We start from the raw sequence: 18,002 nt of genomic DNA on the forward strand, positions 1-18,002 counted from the left end.
CGAATACGGGGGGCTGACTGTAATTTTAAATGTTCTGTAAAACTTAATGATTTAACAAATTAATTAATTAAATTATAATCTTAAATTTGCTAATATTAACAAGTTAGTTTTTTTTCTGTTGATTCAATGCTAACATTTTAATGCCAACATTTTCAAATTCTGCTTTTCCACCATTGTTTGAAATTTATGATACCAAAATTTCAGTGTTGAGATTTTGCTACTGAGTCACTATACTGGTCTCTAATGCTGTATTCTCTATATACTGTCCATATAGAATTGAGGGTAATAGGCCGTTGAAAATTCAAATCGGTCTGTGAATCAACCAACCTACCTACTACCTAACCATGGAAATATTTGCTAACTCTTTGTTATTGTGGATGAAACACAATAGTAGTCATTTGCTTGATCTTTCAGATCTTTCAAATAGACTACTGTAAATTTGGACTGAGAGACAGCATAGTGTAATGGTTAACTACGACTCTGGAAACCAGGGTTCAAATCCATGCTCAGCCATGGAAATCCACTGGCTGACCTTCGGCAAGTCAAATTCTCTCAGTCTCTGAGGAAGACAAAGGCAAACCTCCTCTGAACAAATCTTGCCAAGAAAATTCCATGATACATTTGCGTTAGGGTCACCATGAATCAGAAATAACTTGAAGGCACATAACAGATTGAAATACTCTAATGTACTGTATGTGGGACTGTCCTTGAGAAGTGTTCAGAATTTTCTGCTAGTGCAAAAGGCAGGAGACAGGCTGTTGTCAGGTATGTTTTTTACACTCTGTAACACTGGTCCTATAAGAACTGTACTAGCTTCCAGTTTGCTTCCAAGCTCAATTCAAGGTGTGGGTTTTTATCTATGAAGCCGTAAATGGCTTGAGCCAGGATATCTGAAAGTTCACACACACACACACACCATATGAGCCTGCCCAAGTTCTGCATTCCTCAGTGGAAATCCTATTAGGTCTCTCACTAACCTGTAAGGCTGGCACTGTGGATCTCCCATCCATTAGAGGGGTGGGATCCACCTGAGTCATCCCTTCTGAGTTTCCAGTAGGCAGCAAAAGAAGTGTTATCCTACTTTTGAGTCTTAAAATTGGGAGTGGCTGCTCTGCCAGGTTTTAGCTAGATGGGCAAGTGTTTTCACGTGTCCATCTGCATCACAAATCATCTAACATGCATTGAAACTACCTGGAAGTATATTTTCATGAAGAAAGGTAGTTGCTATGCAACAGCAAGGGTGTGGCGTGTATGTGTGTAGACACACACATGTGTGTACCATTCTGTTTTTGCCTTTTAATGTCCCTTTTAGGACTGCTATTACATATGTAACATTTCAAATAAACAATTAAAAGCATTTCCTTAATTCAAAATAATATGCTTGCATTTTTCCACATCCTGAAAGTTTGTAATTGTTTCTAGATTCTCTGAAGCTGGAGCTGTCAGAACAACAACTGTCTTATATGACTCACAGTAAAGAAAAAGAGGAACTGCAAGTGGAATTGAAGAATGTTGTAGCTGCAAAAAGACACCAGGCAAGCCTCTTACTTCACTGAAATGCATTTCTAGTGACCAGATGCCACAAAATCCTTCTTTAGATTTAGGGTCTCGACAGAAGGGGAGAAAAGGGAGGTGAGATGCCTTTCTTCCCCAGATGGAGGCTACAATAACCAAACTGTGTGGCCTCAGGGAGCCCTACCAAACCACATGGCTTCCGGGAGCTGCTGGCGGGTTATTTTTGGGCGCGAACGGGGCACCATTGCTGCCCTCGCATGAACCGATGACGTATGCATGGTATGGCACTGTTTGGCTGCAGCACTGCGTGTACATCATCATGGCAGCCCCTGTGTGAACCATGATGGCGTGGTAGGGCTCAGGAGCGTGTGGACGCTCCGCTCTTCCGAGCACTAATTTCAGCCCCAGGCCATCTGTACTGGGCCTTAGATGCATTTACCTTTCTGTTTTTAGGAATAGGACTTGTTTTATGTCTCAGCTAAAAAGAGATTCACTATACTTTTTTATGTTTGATTGTATATGTGATCATAAGTACTATTGACAATACTCAGGGTTGCCTGTTCTGTACTCTTGGGGAGAAAAAGATCTGCAACAAAGTCACCCCAATTTTATATTAGGAACAGACTTTTGTAGTGTTGCATACAGGCTACTAAAGGTCAGGCACCTGACCAATAAAACTCTATTCAGCAATTTTTCTGGCTTCTGAAATTTCATCAGAAGAGCTGCCATCTCCTTTATATAATGATAGGACTGTCTAGAAGCTTGGTCTTGTGCCTCATTTATGTGCTCACATGGAAATATGGGATTTCCTTACTCCTGATAATATTTGATAATTGAAAGACATTAACCTCTTTTAGATGAGAGATGTCGGAAAAAGGAAAATGACATGGATTGATTGTATAAATCAGATTTTAAAGCAGGTATGTGTTAAAAGTTTGTTGGTGTTGATTTTAGATTGATTCAATAAAATTTATTTTTTAAAAAGAAGGACATTAACCTCTTTTAAGAGAGCATGTGATACAGCTGCACAGGTACCTATGGATGTGTTTTGTCAGTCAGCAAAAAAAATTCAGCAAAAGGCTCCCAAATTATATCTCTTTAATTTGTATGTCTTATTAAATGGAATATTATCACTCACATCCATAATATGCAAAGATCAGTTTCAAATACCTACTTTTGTTCTTTTTATTAGGACTTAAATTACCAGAATCAGATAAAATCTCTTAATGATGAACTGGAGAAGTGTCAGAATGAAATTTCTGGGCTAAAGAAGGAAAATTCCGTCTTAAAGGACACAATGGATTTGTTGACCGTGGATGTGGAGCTACAGAAGCAAACATCTGCACAGCTTCAAGACAGGGAGAACCAGCAGAGAAGGTTTACTACTCATTTTTATGCCTCTTACATAGTAGATTAGAAAGCAGCAACTGGCTGCCCTAGGGCCAATTCCAGCCCCTGAACCTGAGGAGTACTATGTAGGGCCAGTTGCCTTTCTAGAAGTAAGGCATTTTAAGTGTAGGAAGCACCTTAAGCGTGACTAGAAGCTCTCATTTGAAAGTACTCTGTCCATTTACTTACCACCACCTCCTCAAAATGACCTTCCAATAAGTTTACTTGCTGATTAGTATCAAACTCGTCCTTGTATCATCCTTTATACCAAACAACTGGACTTAATGGAATCAATAAGTCAGTAGTTTAGATACTATCAGTATTGATTCTTTAAGTAGTTTAGATGTGATGTAAGGGAAGAAAAAGTACAAGCAATTCATACTTTTTATATACTTTTTATATATTCTTGATTTTACTTGGTTTTGTACAGCGCTGTGTAGATTTACGGCACTTTATTAATAATAATAATAATAATAATAATAATAATAATACTTTCTAATACATGGCCTCAAGTTCATTCAAAACAGAACTTCCAGCTTTCACACCTCAGAGAGATTCACAAGCCCCAATGAAGATATAACCTATGAATTTCCGAGTGTTTCAGTAAAATCAGTGGTTCACAAAGTTTTTATCCTTGTGACCCTTGTGAAATCTGGCCCTAAAAAAAAAGTTGCCCACCCCACTGTAGATTATCCACAGCCAGACTAACTGTAGCAACATAGATACAGAACCTTATGATCCCAGAATATTCTTGAACCAGTGCTCAGTTGTCCTTCTTTCTCCAAATGGAGAAACATTTCTTCTCTCAGTAGATGGCCAGTGCCCTTCTTTGAAAAAGTTTGTAAAAGAATCTCATGGTATTTCTTCAAAACCCAGTTGATACATCAAAGTCTATCAAAATGGTTTGTCAACCACTACAGCATGTTAAATAATGAATCCTTAATATTTATAATTATCTTTTTTAAAGTACACATTTTAATCTTACCAATAAAGGTTATTGGAAGAGGACCTTAAAATCAAACACAAAAAGGAACTGGACATCTTGAAAGAAAGCCATCACAAAGAGTTGCAGAATGTGATATCTGAGTTCAGTAATTCACAAGCTCTTCTCCATGCAAAGATTCTCTCCTTGGAAAATGAGTAAGTGGGTTTATGTATATATGAGATGGATTGAGGGAAATGTAAAAAACTTCATGTATGTCATAGTTGTTTTCCAACAGGGGTAATGTGTTCTCCCCCTCTTTGTCATCTGATTCTGCATCCCTTACCTTTTCAATATTAACCATGGTACAGTACAGAGGTCTCCAAAGTTTTGGAGCCTGTTAGCTCCTTTGGGATTCTGAGGAATTGCTGTAGATGCCATCACTAATGGCTGTCATAGGAACATCCTTCCTATTAAAAAACAAAAACAAAACTTAGCATGGGATACCTGGTCAGTCACAACATGGTAAAAAGGTAAAAATATAATCTAGTAAATAAAAAATGAATCATCATGAATTTCCATGATTTTTACACAGAAATCTTGTAAACCAACAGGAAATCAACACTTAATATGTACGTCCATATAAAGCCACAGATTCAGTGCTTGGCAACAGTGCTCTGGCATAAAAACATGGATAATAATAATAATAATAATAATAATAATAATAATAATTTATTTATTTATATCCCGCCCCTTTGAGTTCAATCGGGGTGGCTAACAGCAATAAAATACAATACATTGTACATCAAAATTCCCTCCCCCCTTAAAAATTATTAAAGCAATTATAATTAAAACCAGCAAATTAAACAACATTAACACATACACATTATTACAAGACAAAAACAAAACAGAACAAAACAAATAAAACAGTAAACTACGGTAGCATTTCCAGGGGGGACGTTGGGGACTCTCATGAGAAGAGGATTCCTGAGGCCGGGGTTATCTATTCCGGAAAGGCCTGCTGGAAGAGATCCGTCTTGACAGCCTTTTAAATTGATAAAAGTCATGGATCCTCATGGATCCAAAACACTGCAGAAATAATCCAGTTTTCTGTTTTTAAAATTTTGTGAGATATTTAACCTTCTCTGTCAGAGAGAGCTCTGGTGCCATAATGAAGTGCAGTTCTCAGAATTCCCTAGCATTGAGCCTGGGCAGTTAAAGTAGTCTCAAACTGGATTATTTCTGCAGTCTATTTTTGATCTTATTTTTTGAAGTGAGATGTCAACAAAACTATCAGATTTTTAGCTTGCATATATGAGGAGGTGATGTGTAGAATATTTGACCTCGTAAGGTCCTGTCTAAGAGGTGAAGGCACCTCAGTGTGGCTTCTCTGCTTTTCACCTTTAGACCCTGGAATCCTCTTGGCTGCCTTCCATTCTTTCTTTTGCAATTCAACCTGAAACAAAATTGTCAAAGTCTGCAAATAATTTTGCAACCAGCCAAATCTTGAACAAAATAATATAAAGTGCAGGTATGCTTAATAAAACAAGGCTGCAGTTGTATGTCCAGCTATTGGGGTGTAAAGCCCATTGAATGTAATGGATTTTACCACTAGGTAAACATTAAATAGGACCAGGTTATCATCCCCAACCACAGCTTCCAGGCATAGAAAGTGGGAGTTAGGGTACCATCTAGCATTTTGAAATCTTACTAACTTAAAATGGGAGAGATGGAAGCAGGGCTTAAAACTTTGGCTTAGCCACTAAATTTAGAGACCTTAAGAATAGTATTTGAGACCTAAGTAGAGTCATTTGAACTAGAAGTATACTTTATAGCCTTTGAAGTTGACAGAAGGTTAATGCATTATTATCAGTATAACTGCAGTGTGCTTTTAAGATTTTTGAAACTTTATCAAATGTTTTTGTCCTGGAATCAATAACAGACTTAAAGAACTGGAAGAGAAACCAAGAAAGAGAGAGCCTAGGCTGGAAGACCTACAGCATATAGGCTGTCTTCAAGATAAATTACATGAAAAAGAAGAGATGATCAAGGAATTAATGGTGAGATTTTCCTTAGTGAATTCTAGCAGCATGTGCCAACTAGAAGCTTTTTTTCTGTTGGCTGGTATAACTTCTCTGGCATAGGTGGCAGCAGTGATGTAGGTAGTTGCATAGCAGCAGGGATAAAATAGCTGTGGACAACAAGGAGACAGTAGTGAAAGGTATTTCTGTCGGGAGAGAAAGTTATCCTTCTAGTTCGTAAGCTGTTTAGAAGTTCACAGGGCTCCAGAATCAGTCGCAACAGAGACAGCCTTTTCTGTTGTCCCTCTGCTACACACTGCTCCAAAATGGGCCTAACATTAGGACTGATAGTGTTCTGACCAATTGCAGTTACACTCTTATTTTTTTCTGGTAGAACTCACAAGTAATGTGAGCAGCATGTTACTCTATTACATAACCATTTAATAACAATATTTTTTAGAATGGTTAGGTCCAAAATAATTATGTAAATTGATACATATTTACCTAGGTGGAAGTTACATTTAATTTAATGAGCCTTTGTTGTTGTTGTTGTTAAGTGCCTTCAAGTTGTTTCCAGCTTATGGCAAGCCTCAGGTGAACCTATCCTGACGTTTGCTTGACAAGATTTGTTCTCATGAAGTCACATGCCTTCTCATGAGGCTGAGAGCATGTGATTTGCCCAAGGTCACTCAGTGGCCTTACTTCTGAATAAATACAAGTAAATCAGTCAAAAATTACAGTACTTGCATAATACTATTTGGATATTGGCGCTTGAAAGAAACCAATAGCCCAAGAGGTGCACTATTCAAACCTCTTGATTTCAGTTCATTAAGTAATTCCTTCAATTTTTCAAAGTGAAATCAAGAGATCTTGTAGCACCTTTGAGACTGAGATAAAGAATTTTGTAGATTAAGTCTTTTGCATACTGATTCAGACTACTATGACTATGGGGTTGTGCACACCAGTCATAAAGGTTGGCCGGGGGCAGAGTTGGGGCGTGGTGTCTTACATGACACACACCTGACTCTGGTTCCAGGACAGTGTGATGCTGTGCACCATTCCACATGGTGTGCAGCATCACAGTGCTCCTCTGGCACTGTATCCACACAACGCAGCACCAAAGGAGTGCCTTAAAGCCATGGTGCCGCAGCTAATTCTAAAAAGAAATATTAACTTGTCCCTTTAGTAATTTTACAGTGCATTCTTTTTAAATTGAATTAAAATGGTAATAATTTCAGAGTGCATTTGTTTTTTAGCTGAAATGCCATCAAGACTTTCCATTAACTGCTCCAGAATAAAAGTCATACAAATGTACACCTATAACCAGCACATTGTTTTTCCTTGGCAGGATGGAAGAAATCTTCGGCATTCACTTATACCCAGCGCAGAGCCTCATCGCAACCGGTCCTTTTCTTTTAATACAAATCCTACTACATGTTTGACTCCCATTGCAAAGGTAACAATAATCATTTAAACTGAAAACTTATAATTTGATTCTATCCCCTACAAATGATCAAATGCCAAGGTAATAGTAATTACCTGTGGTTGTGTCCAATGCAGTTGTTCTTTTCTGATCACAACTCTGTTCCTGTTCACAAAGTTGTTAGATTGGACGTTGAGAAATAGTCCTATGAATCTAACTTGATTTTAGGCAGTAAAAAAAACACATTTTTAGCAAAAATATATTTGTATATTGTTTTTTCATAATTATCTTTAGTTTTGATTCTATCTGCCTTCAAGTAACTTTTTCTGCTTTGACTTGCTTGCTGAGGATCTCCTCTTTATTACACAAGTTCTAGGGCACATTCTAGGGTGCGATAGTCACCACAGATGGTTTTAGGATATGTTAATCACTGTCAGCTTTTGCTAACCGTTGTAATTTTGTCCAGTATATCTACTGGGTTTATGTTTTTCACTGACACATGAAAATTGGGTGCCATTAATGATTTGAAGAACGTGGCTGGTTTTGTTTTCAACCAGTTTCATCTTAGGCTATATACCAGAATACATGTATTCCATGCCCAGAAGATTCCATTATTTTAACCTTTTTTATCACACTGCTAGAGTGTGGCTTATTCCTCCAACATCTTCTGGAGGACCAAATGATTCCCAACCCTGCTGTGCAGATTAGAACTGGCTTCCTAAGAAATCCAGTTTTGCCTTTAAAAACAGAACACATTTCTACCCCCATTGCTTCAGCAAAGTATACCCAATTTGCTGTTGTGTGCCTTTAAGTCATTTCTGACTTAGGGTGACCCTAAAGCAAACCTGCCACAGGGTTTTCTTGATAACATTTGTTCAGAGGGGATTTGCCTTTGCCTTCCTCCAAAGCTGAGAGAATGTGACTTACTCAGAGTCACTCAGTGAGCTTCCATGGCTGAGCAGGGATTCTAGCCCTCATTTCCAGTCACAGTTCATCATTCAAACCAGGTTGGCTCTCAAAGTATACCCAATACTAGTGATCAAAAACAGCTTGGGTCAAGTTTTGTCACTGTATGTCTTGTGGGTTAATATGATCTCTATCTCCCTGTTGGAGTAATCTGAGCTGGGAAATTCTTAGATAATATCTCATAAATTCATGAGCCATTTATTTCCCAAGTCCCAGCCACTTCTGCAACACAGAGATAATGAAGTGACAGGCTGGGCTGTTGTAAATAATGACCAGTATAACCTGTACAAAGTATTTTAAATATGATTACTTTCTGAGCAGTGGTTATATTCTAATGTTCTAATAATAATAATAATGTAATTGAATCTTATTTTAATAATCAAAGACATTCAAGTATATCATATATCATTTTTTATTCATCATAAAGCAAAAGAAGAAAATGGATGAAGCTCCAAGCCGAATTGTCAGTGTTCCAAATTTAGCCTCCTATGCAAAAAGCTTTCTAACTGGCGACTTGAGGCCTAAAAGAAATCCACCCCAGATCACCAAATCTACAAGTTTAGATCAGAATCCTGGCTGTGTCAGAGTGTGCTATCCATCTGTACAAGTTTTGGAGATCAAACCAGCCACAAGGTAAGTACTTTCTCTGTATTGGTCAAGGGAAAATAGACCAAATTGGTCAACAAGGTTAACTGTTTTGCTGCAACAGACTAACAGGGCTACCTCTATGGAAATCTGAAAACACCGAAACTGTCAGAACTCCAAAGCCAATTACTAATCAATATTCACATCCACTATAGTTACTGCTCATCTTGCTTAGCAATTGCTTTAGCTGTAGTTCTGCCTGCTTGTAATGGGGGAAAGGGGTGCTAGCTAGTACTTGGGAATGATTGCGGTTATGGATTGGAATGTACTGTTTAATTAGCTGGAGACATCTGTGCGGCTCGTCCAAGGTCAGGTTGGCTTCACAGGCTGATCTGGCCTGGGAAGCTAGAGGGAGGAGGTGTAGGACTGCCCACAGGAAAATTAGTTAGGGGCTGGGTGGTTTTAACTTAGTGTTTGAGGCTTGGCCTGTTAGATTCTGCTGAAAAGTTTGTCTAGTCACATCTGCCTGTATTTCCAATAAAACTTCACTGCTTTCAAGCAAGTTGTTGTTGTGGATTTCTGGTGGAAGTTGCTGGGTCTTACAGAAACATTCAGAATGCAGTGCTCCAAAATTCAGGGAATTAAGACATTTCTGACAGAAATCAGATTAAACTAAACCTGTGTTTATTTAAAACCTCTTTTCACAATTTTATATGTCATTTTGAAGAGAAGATGAATATTCAGATGCCTCGTTTTCAGGGATTTGCTTTCTGGAGTTTTTCAACATACTAAAGCTAAGTTTATATGGCAACCCAAACTATAGTTAAAGAAGCTTGACTATTATTTGATGGAATGTCTCCACTGACACACCATAGGGTCACGATATATTTATTTTGAAGTGTTGTACCTCAGCTGTCTGGGAATGCTGACAACACACTCACATGGCTGATAAGAGCCTGCTGGGCAAAAGGTAAACACGCCGAGCTGCCAAGAAGCAGTCCTCCAGCAACAATGCCAAACGAAGTCCGAAGAGAGTAAGCCACTAGCCAGTCTAAAGTTCAAGATTACAGTAAGCAATACTACCAGTCCAGTCCAAGGTCAAGAATACCAGAAGGTTGGTCAGCAAGTCCAGTCCGAGGTCAAGGATTCAAAGGCAGTCAAGGGTCTAGGAAGCCAGGAGTCAGATCAAGCAGCATTCACTAATGAGAACTAATAGTCTCTGGCAAGGGAGCTCAGCGTCTGCCAGGTGTCTTATATCTAGCTCCCTTATCACAGCTGCTGATTGCCTAATGAGCATTTCTCAGCAAGCCTCTTGGCACACTGAAAGCACACTCTTTCTGATCTCCTCTGGCTGCTCTATGTCTCCCAAGTCTGGCACTTCTACTGGGGCAAGGTTGAGCTGCTGAGATCCAACAGAGCTAAGGTCTGGCTGAGCCAAATCCACTGGGGCTGAGAGAGCAGAGCTGGGACCTGGCAGGGTAGAACTGAGGCCTGGCACAGCGTCAGGTTCCTCCTGCACCTGAGGAGCCGAGTCCTTCTCGTGGCTGGCCATGACATCAGCTGTCAATCCAATGATACTCAAGGAATGTTACAATAGCAGTAGGACCAAACAAAATACACACTCACAGCCATGATCTCTTCACATTCTCTGACTCTAATCGATGAGACCAGGGTATGCTTCCCTTCCCTTCAGCAGTGTGAAGGCAACTGGCAATTACAATGTGAAGGCAACCAGCAGCAGTGTTATTTCTGGTAAAGAGAAAGGAAATCAACTGCCTGCAGTTGCTCCTTCCACATCTGTATGGGCACTATGGCCATCCATTACTTCAATGGGTCTATTCTATTTGGAACTAGTTGAATTTAAGCCTGTAGCTCTAGAATTTAGGAAGAATCCAGCTAGCAGTTCTCTCAATATGGTTGGTTAATGTATTAGAAAAGGTACATCTTTCAGCTCCTTGTTTTGTATTTAGTAAGGAAAAATCTTTTGATTGATTATAAAACCTGGATTGCTTAAATATTTTTCACAGATTCTTTTGTCGAAGATCTTTAGTCCTAAAAATCTGAAATGGGAGTTCTCATCGAAGTGCTAGGTTTCCTGTTCAGGTCTGAATAGGTTGTGCACCAGCCTGGTGCGCTTGTCAGTGTTATAAAAAGACACTCTCATGTCTTCTTGGGCAGAGATCACAGCTAATATCTACTGCTCCATTAACTGTCTCACGTAGTAATGTTGTCCTCCTGTATCTAACACCAACAGAACTGCAACTACCTCTCCATTGCTGCAGCCCTCCAGGGCACCCAAACCCCGCTCCAGGAGCTCTCCCAGCTCTCTGGAGCAGGTCTTTATTAAGTAAGATCCAGTAGGAGGACATCACTGCATGTCTTCGTCATTGCACTATTGGTTTATTTCTTATTTATCTATATAAGCACTCCTGAAAAGGTAAAACATACCAAAAAGGGGAAAAACACACAGCTTTCAAACTCGATATAATTATGCATTATAACTTTGAGAAAACAGTTCCTTACTTAAAATGTACTAATTAAACATTGAAGTATACATTCTTTTAGTCAAGACTGTCTTCCCAGCAAATTGCCAGTGGGACAGGCTTAAAATCAACACTTAAGGGGTTCTGACACTTTAGAGATATCCGACTGAACATCGTGCGGATGGGGGGGGGGAAGCAAAATTATTGGGAATGGTGGGAGGCTTTCCTTCAGCCTACCCCAGTGATACCAAAAGCTTTCCCCAGTTTCTGTAATCCTCAGAAGGATTGGCAGGGAATTCAAGTGTGTGTGTGTGTGTGTGTGTGTGTGCAGGGTTTACATGTGGACATTTGCAGCTGCCCAAATAACATCACATATGGTCATCAAGGACTCTAAAATTTTCACACCACCCATACAATTATTGCTGCTGTTATTGTGCTACTTTCATCTTATTTACCATTAAGAATTTTCAGTTCCTTTTCACTTGTTATGTTAAAAAGACATCTTATGTAGCTCTATGAGACCCAGCAATTCCAATAAAGCCAAAATCCGTGACAGACACCTAATGATCCACAGCCTTATGAGAAAGGCAGAAATTCACATCAGTTATACAGCCCCCAAGCAATTATATTGATTGCTGCAGTAGGCAGGAACCAAAGAACCTAACTGCTGGGTAGATAAGCAGATAAGCAGCTTTCAGCCATGTTTTTGCCTGTTGTTCTACTGATAATTCACAGATCTTGTATACCATAGCTATAGCAAGCAATGGTTTGACAGAGAATCTAAACTGAGGCCAGCAATTCATAACTGATACTATTCCATGTATTTAATGGAAATACATTTAAAATGACCAATTATTTAGGCCCCACTTAATTCTGCCAGTTCTCCAATGACTGATTCAGCTAATGAAGACATTTGCAGTAAACATGTTTCTAGCAAACATCTCTCTTCCAAGTTAATTCCACATCCTGCGTAACATGCCTCTTCTGTAAGAGAGATTTAGGACATTATCTGGATGCCAGTTATTGCTGCCTCTCTTCATATTTTTGTTTTGTTTTGTTTTTTTCAGGCTGCAAAACACTGAAACATCAAACCTCAAAGATGCTGAGAAACCAGACCCTGGGCATCAGGAATGGTTTACTAAGTATTTCTCTTTCTGAGAGAAACAATTTCTATAATATCTAGCTCTGGTGGTGTAATTAAACATTTATATTTTGTGCTTTACCCAATATTTTACCAATCAGCTTAAGCAAGCCACAAGGAGTTTACAATCCAAATTCAAATAAACGAGGGAGAGCATTCGGCCACATTGGCAAGTATGATGTGTTAAAACATCAGATATACTACTAATAAATATTCTTGATCTTCAACAAATAAAAAGGAGTCCTGGTGGTGCAGTGGTTAAATCAAGGTGCTGCAGCCACAACATTGTGAGTTTGATCCTGAGGAGCTATAAGTTCGACTCAGCCATCCATCTTTTTGTAGGTCGGTAAAATGAATATCCAGCTTGTTGGGGAGCAAATGGCTTACAGATTGTAAACTGCTTAGAGACTGCTTAGTTCAGTATGAAACAGTATAGAAATGTAAATGCTAAATGCTAAAATGAATTACCAATTTAAAAATAGGCTATTTTTTTAAAAAAAATCTCTTAACTTAATGGTCCTTTGTTTTTTATTTATTTTAGTGATTTATGTGCTATTTCCCAATATTGGGACCCAGGATGACTTGCAAAATATTTACAACATATGATCAATAAAATAAAAGTTGAATCCTAAAGAAAAATCTATAAAAGCCTTTTAAAAAAAATCAATAAAAGACAAAATATAAAAACAACAAAACAGCACATCACTAAAAACTCAGTGTAGTCAATTCCTAAAAGCCTGTCAGAATAGGAATGTTTTTACTTACTGGTGGAAAGAGAGCACCATCTTAGCCAGGGAGGGAGCTCTAAAGTTTAGAAGCAGTCACTGAGAAGGCCTACTCCCTTGTTTCCACCAAACATCCCTGGGAAGGTGGTGGGACTGAAAGGCAGACTTTCCCTGAACATCCTAACACTTGGGCAGGGACATAGAGGAAGTTGCAGTCCTTTAACAGTCAGGGCAGTTTATTAATTTCAATCCCAGTTAGATTCCCCAATCATCTTACATTTGAATCAAAATCATATAAATAATAAAACTGAAACCAGTAAAACAGGTTTAAACAGTAGCGCATACAGAGAAACCAAGATAGGACAAAAATCAGTCTGAAAGGCTGAGGAAACATAGTAAGGATTTCACCAAGTGCTGAAAAGAAAACTCAGCATTATGCAAAGATCCCTAGAAATAGGAGAGACTTTAAACGCCAGGTTTCCCCAAAGATCCTGTCTTAGCATGTGCCACATCTGACACCAGTGTGCCTAGAAAAGAGCCCCCAAGGAAACTCCTAATTGTAAAGGAAACGGTCGTGTGCCAGATGTGCAGTCACAACTCAGCCCTTACTGCTAGCTGTACTAAAAGATTCTGTGACTATTGCTGTTGTTGTTGTGTGCCTTCAAGTCATTTACATCTTACAGTGAAACTAAGGCAAACCTATCATGGGATTTTCTTGGGATGATTTGTTCAGAGGTTTGCCATTGCCTTCCCCTGAGGCTGAGAGCATATGATTTGCCCAAGATCACCCAGTGGATTTGCACAACCGAGCATGACCAGGATTTGAACCTTGATCTCAAGTCATAGTGAAGCACTCAAACCATTACACCACACTGGCCCTGACTATAGCTAATATTTACTTAGGAAATATCTTCTTGTCAAGATGCCATTTGGACAGCTATATGCTTTCCCCATAAATTCTTCTTTTAGGGTCACTTTTAAAATATATTTGTTACTGTTACTATACAACATCCTTTTTTATATGTAAATGGTGGTACTTAAAATTTATATTGTACAGTATATGGAAGCAGAATGTTTGTAATAATCTGGTTTGGAAACCAGTTGTCGTATGAGTGAGTTTATTCCAATAGATTTAAATCAACACTGGAAGATACAGTTGTATTTATTTGTATTTAGATCAGATGCATGAATATTTATATCCTTGTAAGGACTTACATACCAGTGTCAAGTCTCCTGTTTTCAAACTCTATATTCAGTAGAGTTAACAGGGTTCTCACACTTGAGAAATCCAAGTTTTAATTTTATTTATTTATTTATTATGTCACCTTTCTCCTAGAAAGGGACCCAAGACAGTTGTGTGGATTTCTTCTTTTCACCAACCTAGAGAAAAGTGGTTTTGTCTGTTTAAAAATGTTGAAGACATGAAATACAAACGTTGGTTACTCACCGTGACACGTTAGTTTCCAGCAGACGAGGGTCCTGGCATCCTGAAATCTGGGTTATGTACCTCCCATTTGCTCCTGTAGGCAGGGACAAAAGAAGACCGGCACCTATAAAGGGAGGGACTAACCCCTCTGGGCCTCAGTCAAATGACAAGCCAAGCGAAACAGAATAAAATAAACCGACCTTTAATAGGCAAACATAAGGAACAATTAAAACCAAATCTGGCACAGATCGTCCCATGAGATCGGTCACCAAGGATCAAGGCAAGAAGTAAAACAATTCCAGACAAAAAACCAGCAAACCAGAAAAGGAAAAACAGGGGGGTCAACAACAGGTCGCGCTGAGCCGCAGGGCACCGAGGGTGGGCAGGATGCCAGGACCCTCGTCTGCTGGAAACTAACGTGTCACGGTGAGTAACCAACGTTTGTTTTCCCAGCAGAGAGGGTCCTGTCCTCCTGAAATCTGGGATTTACAAAAGCCCTCGCCCCTAGGGAGGGACGGTGCCTAATCGGAACCTGCGGAATCAGCGACCACCTGTTGGAGGACCCTTCTGCCAAAAGCCGCCTCGGCGGACTGAAACACGTCTAACTTATAGTGTCTCACAAAGGTAGAGGAGGACTTCCAAGTAGCTGCCCTACAGATCTCCGCAAGCGGAGCATTGGTGAACAGGGCGGCCGAAGTAGATGCACTCCTGGTGGAGTGCGCCAAAATGCCGTCGGGGGGAGAGAGACCTAACGACCTATAAGCCTCGACGATACAAGTTCTGATCCACCTGCTCAGGGTGGACACTGAGACCTTTCGTCCAGAAGAACCTCGATGGAAGGAGACGAACAGGGCCTCGGATGATCTAAAAGGCTCTGTCCTTTTAAGGTAGACCTTTAGGGCCCTGCGCACGTCCAGCGTGTGCCAACGTCTTTCTATGTCCCTTTGGGGTTTAGGACAAAAGGAAGGCAACAGGATGTCCTGAGAGACGTGGAATGATGAGTTGACCTTCGGAAGGAAGGTCGGATCTGGGCGGAGGCACACCGAATCAGGCCTAAAGATGCACAAATCCTTGCGCACCGAAAGAGCCCCTAGTTCAGACACCCGCCTGGCCGACGTGATCGCTGTTAGGAAGATGACTTTTAAGGTCAGGTATTTTAAGGGAACTTCGCGGATCGGCTCAAACGGCTCCACCGTCAGAGCCTTTAGGACTGTATGAAGGTTCCAGGTTGGAAAACGATGACGTGTAGGAGGGGCCCTGTTAGCGAGACCCCTCAGAAGTCTCCTAACATGAGGATGAGATGACATGGCTGTCGCCTTCTTGTGAGGTAGCACCGAAGTGATAGCTGCCACCTGTCTCTTTATAGTGTTAGGTCTGAGACCTTTCTTAATGCCGTCCTGAAGGAACTGTAGTAGCACTGGAACAGAAAAGTTGAGACAGTTGACACGCTTCAGCTTGCACCACCTCTTGAAAGATCTGAAGGTGGCCTCATAGATGCGGTTGGTAGAAGGACGTCTAGAGGCCAGGATAGAGTCTATGACCTCAGAGGAATATCCGCACCGAATCAGCATGAGGCGTTCAGCCTCCAGGCGTGAAGGTTCAGCCACTGGGGGTCGGGATGGAAGATCTGACCCTGACTCAGGAGGTCTCGGCGGTGAGGTAGGGCCAAGCCGGTCGACGCCATCGTCTGGACCTCGGAGAACCATGGGCGCCTGGGCCACGCTGGTGCCACCAGAATCACCTCGATCTTTTCCCTCCTGATCTTGGCCAGCAGCCTGGGCAGCAGAGGAAGTGGTGGGAAGGCATACGTCAGTTCGTCTGGCCACTTTAGGTTGAGAGCGTCCACCGCCTCGGCCCCTTCTGTCTGGAAACGCGACACGAACCTGGGCAGCTTGGAGTTTATCGGGGAGGCGAACATGTCTATCTGCGGCTGGCCTAGCCGGCGTGATATCAGATGGAACACCTCGGGATGGATTTCCCACTCGCCCTGGTCGACGTCCGTCCGGCTCAACCAATCTGCTACCGTGTTGAGCTCGCCCCGAAGGTGTTCTGCCTCGATGGAGATCAGGTGTCTTTCTGCCCAGAGGAACAGAAGACGCGATTCGGTCATGAGATCTAATGACCTTGTGCCGCCCTCGCGGTTGATGTGAGCCTTTGTTGTTGTGTTGTCCGTCCTGACCAGGACTGACCTGTTGAAGACTGACTGGCGGAAGGACTGCAGGGCCAACCTCACTGCCCTCAGCTCCAGCCTGTTGATGGACATGGTCTGCTCTTCGAGGGACCACTTTCCCTGTGTCATCTGGTGTCCGCAGTGGGCTCCCCAACCTCTCAGACTCGCATCGGTGGTGATCTGGACCGTCTCCTGGCTCCAGATCCGCCGTCCCCTGAGGATCGCCGGTGATCTCCACCACCGGAGGGAGTCGCGCACCTGAGGGGTCACTGTGATCTTGATGTTGGACCTGGTGGCTATGGCCTCCTGGTGAGGTAGGAGCAACCATTGGAGGGGCCTTGAGTGGAATCTGGCCCATGGTACACAGTCCCTTGCTGCTACCATGAGGCCCTGTAGGTGAGCCAACAGGGAGATCTTGGCCTTGGGGGAGGCCAGAACCTGATCGACTGCCCTGAGGATGGCCTGGACCCTCTCTGGAGTGAGGGAGATGATGCCCTTTGAGGTGTCTAGTCGAGCTCCTAGGTGATGGATCTGGTGAGCTGGCACTGTGGAACTCTTGTCGAGGTTCACTAGGAACCCGTGGTCCTGTAGCGAGTGGAGGATCTGACGGACATCCGATCGTCCCTGTTGTAGAGTAGGGGACCTTATCAAGAGGTCGTCGAGATAAGGATGGACATGAAGACCCTGTGTCCTCCAGTGGGACACCAGGGCCACGAGAACCTTGGTAAATACTCTCGGAGCTGATGCCAGGCCAAAAGGCAAGGCCTTGTATTGGTAGTGATGGTCGTTGTAGGCGAACCTGAGGTAGCGACGATGGCTGGGGTGAACAGGGATGTGGAAATAGGCGTCGCGCAAGTCCAGCGACGAGAGAAAATCTCTGGGCTGAAGGGCCTCCAGGATCGAGTTGAGGGTCTCCATTCGGAACTTTTTGTAGGCTATGTAGGAATTCAAGCCCTTTAGGTTTAGGATAGTCCTCCATTTGCCATTCTTCTTTGGAACCAAGAAGAAAGTGGAGTAGCAGCCTGTGAATTGTTGGGAGGTCGCCACCTCCTCTATGGCCCCCAAACGGAGCAACTCCCTGATGGCTTCCAGCAGGAGAGCATGCTTGGCTGAGTTGTTTGACTTTGGAGATGGGATGAATCTGTCTCGGGGACGCCGGCAAAATTCTATCCGGTATCCCGCTCGTAGGGTGTCCAGCACCCATTGGTCTTGAGTGGACTGTTCCCAGACTGACAC

The 18,002-nt window shown here is 41.7% G+C and overlaps 1 protein-coding gene across 1 annotated transcript in view; it reads left to right on the forward strand.

The window, feature by feature from the left end:
* Positions 1-13,892, forward strand: part of FAM184B (family with sequence similarity 184 member B) — a 71,530-nt gene extending 57,638 nt beyond the window's left edge. The window contains exons 9-15 of the mRNA XM_042466605.1: positions 1,423-1,535; positions 2,708-2,892; positions 3,898-4,044; positions 5,769-5,886; positions 7,196-7,303; positions 8,664-8,869; positions 12,372-13,892. Coding sequence (XP_042322539.1) covers positions 1,423-1,535; positions 2,708-2,892; positions 3,898-4,044; positions 5,769-5,886; positions 7,196-7,303; positions 8,664-8,869; positions 12,372-12,462 — 968 coding nt within the window. The 3' untranslated portion in view covers positions 12,463-13,892. The remainder of the gene's footprint in view (positions 1-1,422; positions 1,536-2,707; positions 2,893-3,897; positions 4,045-5,768; positions 5,887-7,195; positions 7,304-8,663; positions 8,870-12,371) is intronic.
* The last annotated feature ends 4,110 nt before the right edge of the window (positions 13,893-18,002 follow it).

Source organism: Sceloporus undulatus, chromosome 5, assembly GCF_019175285.1.
Source record: "Sceloporus undulatus isolate JIND9_A2432 ecotype Alabama chromosome 5, SceUnd_v1.1, whole genome shotgun sequence".
Lineage (NCBI taxonomy): Eukaryota > Metazoa > Chordata > Lepidosauria > Squamata > Phrynosomatidae > Sceloporus > Sceloporus undulatus.